Source organism: Diabrotica undecimpunctata, chromosome 3, assembly GCF_040954645.1.
Source record: "Diabrotica undecimpunctata isolate CICGRU chromosome 3, icDiaUnde3, whole genome shotgun sequence".
NCBI lineage: Eukaryota > Metazoa > Arthropoda > Insecta > Coleoptera > Chrysomelidae > Diabrotica > Diabrotica undecimpunctata.
Window position 1 is genome coordinate 87,097,595 of NC_092805.1, and position 8,982 is coordinate 87,106,576.

The 8,982-nt window shown below is 30.0% G+C and overlaps 1 protein-coding gene across 1 annotated transcript in view; it reads right to left on the reverse strand.

The window, feature by feature from the left end:
• Positions 1 to 8,742, reverse strand: part of LOC140435729 (sin3 histone deacetylase corepressor complex component SDS3-like) — a 32,828-nt gene extending 24,086 nt beyond the window's left edge. The window contains exons 1-2 of the mRNA XM_072524449.1: positions 8,253 to 8,742; positions 1,476 to 1,825 (exon numbers count right to left, since the gene is read on the reverse strand). Of these exons, the coding sequence (XP_072380550.1) occupies positions 1,476 to 1,825; positions 8,253 to 8,409 (507 nt within the window). The 5' untranslated portion in view covers positions 8,410 to 8,742. The remainder of the gene's footprint in view (positions 1 to 1,475; positions 1,826 to 8,252) is intronic.
• Between the last annotated feature and the right edge of the window lie 240 nt (positions 8,743 to 8,982).

Consider the following 8,982-nt stretch of genomic DNA (forward strand, 5'->3'; position numbering starts at 1 on the left):
GTACATTGTAACTTACCTTTTTGACTGTTGACCTTTTGTTTTTTTTTTGGAGTTTTAATGCCAATTTTTACTTATGTAGAGCTTACATAACGATCTGTTCTGTTTGATAATATTCTTCTTCTATTTTTCCAGATTAGCTTATTTCCATCCCTTTGGTCCCTTCAAAGCTGTATTCACAGGCCCGTGGCTAAAGCAAAGAGTTTTGAGAAAGAATACTATGCAAACTTTTGTAATTCTTTTCTCATTCTTCTTCCCTTTGACCCTTAGATATCTTGACTTAGTCCACGGAACACAAGATAAAATTAAGTCATTTTGTCTATGGTACATTATGGTTATGGTTACATAACGATCTGTTCTGTTTGATAATATTCTTCTATTTTTCAGATTAGCTTATTTCCATCTTCGTTTTTTACTAATATTTTATCCTCGCTACTTTCATCTTCACATGCAATGTAATTATCATCACTTTTGACTACAAATGGTTCTGATTCAGTATCACTCGACCTGTCAGTAAATATGTTGTCAATTCAACGTCTATATGTAGTTTGACAGTTATTTCATTTCGATTGCCAGAAGTTGAACTATTACTGAGTTTATAGTTGATTCTGAAATAAAAGAAAACTATAAATGTTTGTTAAAAATAATATGTCTAAGCATTTCACTCGTATATGTAACTTTTGGTAAATATCAATTACATACCTGTAATGTTTACAGCACTTTATGTTAATTTTCAACAGAACACATTTTTTGTTTCTTTGCATTATAACAATGATTTTATGACACAAAATTAAGTATACTTGTATATAATGTCTACTTAAGGTAAACGATATAATTTTAAGACTCTTCATTTCTTAATTCAAACTAGTATCTCGATAAAAAAATCCAGGTAGCCCAATATATTTCTGTACTGTTGTTTTTCTGTAGCTTCAGAGATTAAGTGAGGCACAACGTGGTTTAACGAACTTTATTTAAATTCAAAAACTCAATTACAAATATCACAAATTCGAATTACATTCATAATTATCGCTTACAATTTGCACTGATATTGCTTACAAAACAATTCGCCAATACTAATAATCAAAGGCCGCCCCAGCGGGCTTAAATAAGGGGAACTACATGTTCTGGAAAACCTTTCGCGTCGTTTACCGCGCGCCGAGAACATCTATTCGTCGATAGAAACGGTGAGTGGAATATTCGGCGAAGAAGAGAAAATTCTCGACTTGGCTAAAGCACACTGCGAAAATCAGAGGTGACAAGCCAGTACTTTTTAAAACCTTCACTTCATCTTGGTAAGTTAACAAAATTTGTTAAATACTACATTATACGGACGCCCTAATGTACCCGGGCGCTCTTATGATGGTAAAAAAACAATGTCCATACGCTTTATTGATAGTAGGATATATATATATATATATATATATATATATATATATATATATATAAAGGATCTTCCCTGTTACGCAAGTACAACTTACCTCCATGGAATCTCCAGTCAATTCTAGAGAAAATCTTTCAGCATCTATTGTTTTTTTCTTATCTTCAAGATCTGATATTAAGTTCTCTTTTAAATCAATTTTCTTCTCTTCAAATTCTCTTACAGCTGCCTTTTTCTCTTGAAGATATTCTTTTTCTACTCTATCAATCAGATAATCCCTGTAGAGAACATTTAGTCTTAGACGTTCTTTATACTGATATTCTAATTTCCGTACTTTCCTATTATAATCATGGTGTGTACCATCTTTTAATTGTTGAAGCTTTTTCTTTAAATTTGATAATTTATCTTGATACATTTGTTCTTTAATTTCCAGTGGTTCTTCTTGTCTTCCTAAAATTTCATATGAATATAATTTTTGATATTTCTAAAATTAATAAATAAAAATTCCAATGATTTATTGTTTTTGTTTAAAGCAGATTTAAATATTGTTTAATTATATAAAAATGGAAGAAACTGGTACTAGCAGGAAGAGTATAAATGTGAAAAGTTCTCTCGCAAACAGTTAGAACTTGAAGCTAAAAAAATTGTGTCTAATGTGTATGAGAATTTGAGACAAACATTGTCTCAGGCGGGGTCAATTAGTAGTTGTGAATGTATGACAGGAGTATCGTCATCCACTGTTTACAAGATTGTTCGTCAAAAACAGCGCTCGGGTGAAGTTCACGCCCCACAGACACATCTACGAGGTCGAAATCCAATGGAATTTAATAAACGTAACAATTCAGAAATAAAATGTACAGTTCATTATTTTTATTTTAATGAGAAAATCTCGAAAGAAAGGAGTTAGTCTGGGCACAAATAAAGGGTTATGAAGCATTTTATAATGTAATTTTTATAATTTAAGATGTGAAGCATCTTCTCAATACTACTATTGATGAGGTTATTAGATTCGAATGCTATTTCCCATGTACGGAAGCTAGAAATACGAATGTGGGAGTTAGATGTTCATGTTGACACTATAATCAAATCCATAGTGATAACGTTAACAGGCGACAACAGCAGTGATAGTGAGAGTAATGTTAATCACCCTTAAATAGACATTTTAAGCTGTGAAAATTATTAAATGTAAGTACTAATATAAGCACAAAATATTATTACAGTTCTGATGAATTTAATTGCAAGCGAATATTCTACCATTAGTGAATAGGGTGTACAATAACATCATCTATAATTTTTACTGCAAGTCCGTCTGGGTAATTTCCAGGAGCCCTTGTGTATATCTTTCCGAGCGAAGTTAAAATTATACAATCGATTAAAAAAACTATGAAAAATATAAGACATTTTTGAAATCAAAGCATCAAAAATATTTAAAATTCGTTATTTCTCAAGCTCAAATGTTTTTCATTTTGTTGGGCTGTGCTATTATTCCTACTTTATACCATGCAAGTTAAGCGTTTACAGCGTGAACTGTAATGTAATTCTTCATTTGGGGGAATTTTCAGTTTTTTATTGGCGCTTGTAAAATGAAAGTATTTGCTCCATTGCAGCAATCTGCTAATTCAGCTGTTAGCTGTGTAAATACATTTTGACATAATGTCAGGATATTGATTAATTCCGCTATTAAATAGACTAACTCAGTTATTTGACACTCAAGAGAATTAAATTCTTCTCAGAAATAAACTTCGAATCTTGATAATTGCGTTTCGTTCTTTTTTTTTTTTTAATGGCTTTGGCTTTAAACCTTTAGCCACGTAATTACATATATATATATATATATATATATATATATATATATATATATATATATATATATATATATATGCGTTTCGTTCTGTTCAGTGCCATCAACCAGTGACCAGAAAGGAAACGTATTTTCTTACGCGTCGCCAATGATTGAATTCAAAATTTCCTAGAATTCATGATGAGCACGTGATTTCTGCTGCATTTGACCACTTACTCTTACTTAGTTAGTAAGAGTTAGATAATGTGTGTTCCAAATATTAAGCATAGATCAATGAAACAATGAAATTGTCAAAACAAGCCTTTCTGAATAGGTTGTATATACAATTAGTATATACAATTACATATTCTATCAGGGTTTAAATCTCGATGCTACTAATAATAATTGACAATTACCTTTACAAACTGTTTTTACATACATACAAAATAATATAACTGTAATATAATTGTAACTGATGATGTGTGTCTTTATGTACATTCACATTTAGTCTTGTTTGCAGCGCATTTCCGATTTTTGACCCCACCTTGTGATTAACGTAACAAGTTTTTATCGGTAAGTTATTTTCAAGTATTAATATTTATAGCGTCTTACAAGTTTTTTTTTAATTACAGGATCCGAATAAATGTCCTCTTACGGAAGAATAATTGTGGAAAGCCCTTGATGAGGATGATTGCAGTGGTAAAGAATGTTCTTTTGTTATTCACTAGGAAACTAAGTTCCTGTAGCTGGCTGTATACCATGTATCACAAAAAATTTTATTTCAAATCCTTTATAAAAGGTATATTATAAAATACCCAAACGGGCTATATCACAAATACATTACAGAACGTTTTCGGAATGTAAATTCCATCATCAGTGTAACGAAGTATACATGCTATGAGCCATTAAAATATATGGGTGAAAACAAAGTCTTTGTCTCAGGACCATATAACCTATGTAGAGCCATACGTTGCCATGTTAAGAATTCCAACGGTAACTTAAACATCCTAATTTATAATAATATATAATGTAACATATCTATAAATTAATAACATTTAAAAGGGTTTCACCCATATATTTTAGTGGCTTATAGCATGTATACTTCGTTACGCTGAAGATGGAATTTACATTCCGAAAACGTTCTGTAATGTATTTGTGATATAGCCCGTTTGGGTATTTTATTATATACCTTTTTATTAAAGGATTTGAAATAAAAAATTTTAATGTTCTTTTGGTGAAAGTGAAGATGAAGATTATGTATTACCGGACGACCATTTTAAAGATATATTTGATTTGACAGAATTACAACACGAGGGTGATGTTGATTTGTATCAAAACGCCATAGACCAAGATTTAGAATTAGACAACTGCCCCAAATTATTAGGTCGAAATAATTATATTTGGTTTACACAACCTATAATTAGTAAGAGAACCAGAACCGTTTTGAATTTCTTTTAATGTGTTTACGCTTCGACGATAAATGATCCGTATGATTCCGTCAGAGTACCTAACAATACACGAGCAACTGTTGCGCTTTAGTGGCATGTGCTCTTTTAAAATGTACATTCCCAGCAAGCCTGATAAGTATGGCTTAAAACTTATGTAATAAAATAAAACAGTAATGATGTGCGATGCAAAAATAAGCTATATGTGTTCTGCTGTGCCATATATTGGCAAAGAGCAGTGAGATCCGCAGAAAATGTTCAATCCCTACCCAGTATTCAGGGTAACAATCGCAATATAACCATGGATAACTGGTTTTCGTCGTGGGAATTAGCCGAAAAATTATTAGAAAAGGGTTTAACAATGGTTGGAACGCTTAGAAAAAATAAAAGAAATACCTACACAATATTTGGAAACGAAGCGATCAGAAATTCTGTCTTCAGTATTTGCATTTACGCAAAAGTTGACACTAGTATTACATATTCCAAAACGAAACAAATGCTTTCTATTAATCAGTTCTATGCACTCGTTAGACAAAGTTGATGTAGTTACCAAAAAACCAGAAATAATTTTATTCTACAACAGCAATAAGGGGGGTGTCGATACCTTCAATCAACTGTGTCATGCAAAAACCATTGCCAGGAAAACAAGAAGATGGCCACTGGGAATTTTTTATGGAATGTTAGACGGAGGTGGAGTAAACACAATGGTTTTGTAAAGAATGAAACATTCTGACGAAAAAAATTCCCGTTCGAAATTCTTGAAGTCCTCAGCTGATGCATTAGTGCTAGATCATATGCAATAAGGAATGAACAATATGCAGCTTCCGAAAAAGTTAAGGGAATCTATTTGTGATTATTTGGGATATCCAACCAAAATACCCACTGTAAAACCTCAGAAACGAAATCGCCAATGTTATTATTGTCCAAGAAGTAACAATAGAAAAGACTGCCATATTTGTGTTTATTGTGAAAAAAATATGTGTGCAGAACACCAATTTAGTATTTGTGGATATTGTAAATAATATAAGAATAAACTATTCAATTCATAAGTTGTTTTTTAATTTACTTTTGACATCTTAAAAAGTATTTGTCAAATATACTTAAGTGCTTTTATATTTTGACTCACCCTGTATATTAGTTTTGCTTATTGTTATTTTTTAATACATTTTCTGATTGGAAATCAAATTATTTAGTATAGTAAATTTTTTGACAAATAACATTAAAAAACATTTAAATGTCTTTTATTTTGAAAATTATTTTCAAGTCGCTGCTGACCCCAAATTGTGCAAATCGTTCCACCAATTTCACCTTGTGGTTCTAGGGTTAATAAACTGGTGCCTTCTTTTTGTTGTTGCCTGTTTTTATTGAAAGGAAAGTCCTGGTTTCTTGAAATTGAGTAAATAGGTTCTCGTTGGTGTAAGGAAGAATCCTATTGAATTTGAGGTCAACAGGCCCTTTGCTTCTTCTTGTAATATTCTTATGCATTTTCTTTTTCTTTGAAATTCTTGAAATTTAATACATAGTTTCCACATAGTGTGATGTGCGAATATTTGTATGACTTTTTTTTGCAAGAACATTTTAATCTCAAATGTTGGCAAACAGATTGATATAAGAAAGAACCTTTTAAATTTGGGATCAGTAGGTCCTGTTTTTTATTTCATATTCTTATGGGAAGAAAATGGATTAAGAGATTTGAAACTCATACTTCGTACATAAATTCCTCTTGGTGTAAATTAAAATTCTATTCAATTTGGAGTATAAAGGTCATTTTCTTCTTTGGATATTCTTATGCTTTTAATATAATTAAAGTCAAAATGCTAAATATAATAATCCAATAAATTCTTATATTTAAAAGATTATCTATATAATTTTAAACCATTTATTTTCTTTTTCTTTGAAATTCTTGAAATTTAATACATAGTTTCCACATAGTGTGATGTGCGAATATTTGTATGACTTTTTTTTGCAAGAACATTTTAATCTCAAATGTTGGCAAATAGATTGATATAAGAAAGAACCTTTTAAATTTTGGATCAGTAGGTCCTGTTTTTTATTTCATATTCTTATGGGAAGAAAATGGATTAAGAGATTTGAAACTCATACTTCGTACATAAATAAATTATTATATAATATATTACATGAAACATTAATTATTACACTTAACACTGGCACCACCAGATTGTTAGCAGATCTAAAAAGTTTTATAACTTTGTTACTGGATTGTTGTTAACTATGGAGTTGGTTACATATATATTAAATGAGTGAGTTTCTAACCTTTTTAAGCTTTGGGAAGTAGGATTTTATTTCAAATTCATAGAAAAGTAACAACCACAGTACTAAGTTGTTAATTTACCAATAACTTTTGTTGAAAATTAAGCTTCTTATTCTTAAATGAATGCTTATTATTCTGTTTTGTGGATTAATTTTCCTAATGAATAATTTCACCTATTCATCCTGTTCTTGGATGTGCCCCAGTGTTAATTAATATATAATTGGTACAAGGAAAAAAGTGATTACAATCACTTGATAAAACACTTGTAAAACTTAACTACTGATAATAATAAAAAATAGAAAAAATAAATAGAAAATTAAATGTGCCACTTGTATAATATAACTTCATATACCTGAATATAACATAGGGAAACTATAAGAGCAAAATGGAATGTGGAAAACTAAAAACAATGATGAGTGGAAAAAGGATGATAAATATACATAAGTAAATTAAATTTGATATTAGTGTTATATACTCATAAAATTTCAATGATTATTTCATCTAGAATATTGAAAAGATCATGAACAATATGTAACTGGACTAGATGACAAAGGCAACGCAAAAGAGAATTGGCAGTATGAGTGAATTTCTGTAATCTTCATTTACAGATCTAAGAAGTAGTACAAGACTATAAGGAAAAGAAAATTAGGTTGGTGCAATACTTCATATACTTACTACATATTAAAAAAAAACATTTGAAGTTATTGGTGACAGATCTCTACAATTGATTAATAGCAATAATTGGAAGTAGGTATATAACATTTGCTACACAATTAGAAGAAATTAACAATAGTCTCAGTAGAAAAATATTTTAATACCATTAAAGGTGAAGACTATCAACACATTAACAAGATACCTACATCTAAAAAACTATAAGAGATAGTAGTGATTTAACCATATACAGACTATTTATAAGCAAATATCAAATAACATTCAGGATGAATATTTCAGTTGAAAGTGTCCTTTAGATATTCTGAATAAATTTAAACATGATAAGCCAGAAAAAGGTTATAGCAGAATTAGTGAACTTTTGTCACTTTAGTTTAAAATATTATACTTCATACTGGGGACCAAAATAGCACTAAAGTAAATTAAATCAAACAAAAGATACAATTTCAGAAAAAAGTACACTAGCAATACAGAATATTATATAGACAAATAGCTTCCACATGTATTAAAACATACTAAAAAAAATTCAGGATGGTTTCATTTCCTATTATACAGGCTAAGGCTAAGCTATTCAGAGCAAAATACAAGCCATGAAAAAACTGATTGTGACCAAAAATCCTACTCATTGTATTAGTCAACTTGTAAGAATCTTAGAGGTTTCACAAATATATTTTAATTTAAAGATATTAGTTATTGTAATCATAATTCTACCTGTATCTGTTTCACTTGCATCTTCTGTATCTTCATTACTCTCATCATGGTGTTCCTGTTGTTCTTTTTCATCTTCATGTTCATATTTATCATCATCAAATTCGTAGTCTTGATTATTATATGAATTTGAATAGGGAGAAGAACCTTTCATAGACATTATCCTGTTTCTTATTTTTAAGCTAAAAAAAACTTTAGTATTCACAATATAAATTTTAAATTGTTTTAGATGGAGTGTCTACTACTATTTGAACTTTGTTTTGTATCATACATACACCGTGGAAACATTAAATGTATGTAATTATCATCAAAACTTTAAAATAAACCACAGCACAACTCCATATATAAACGTATTCGTATTCATATTCAACTTCATACCAAAACAAATTTTGTTAAATCTCTGGTTAAATCAGAATCAGAGGTTATGTTATGATGTTCTTCTTCTTATTATTCTTTTTTTGGGCTATGTCCTAGACCTTAGACAAGACTTGCACAAGTCCTAGACAATTTACCCAGTTTACTTCGAGGGTAGACACTTTTTATCTTGCTTCAGCAATCAGTGTCTACTGTCTACCTACACTTATATTCTTTTTTTTTATTTAAACACAAAACCACATCAACCGCGCAGGGTTATTAGGGGAACTTACCTTTGTTTGTTTTAGGTTATTCTACATGTATAGTTATCTATACCAAAGAATATAGACGCTTAAGCTTAAGCTTAAGCGTCTATATT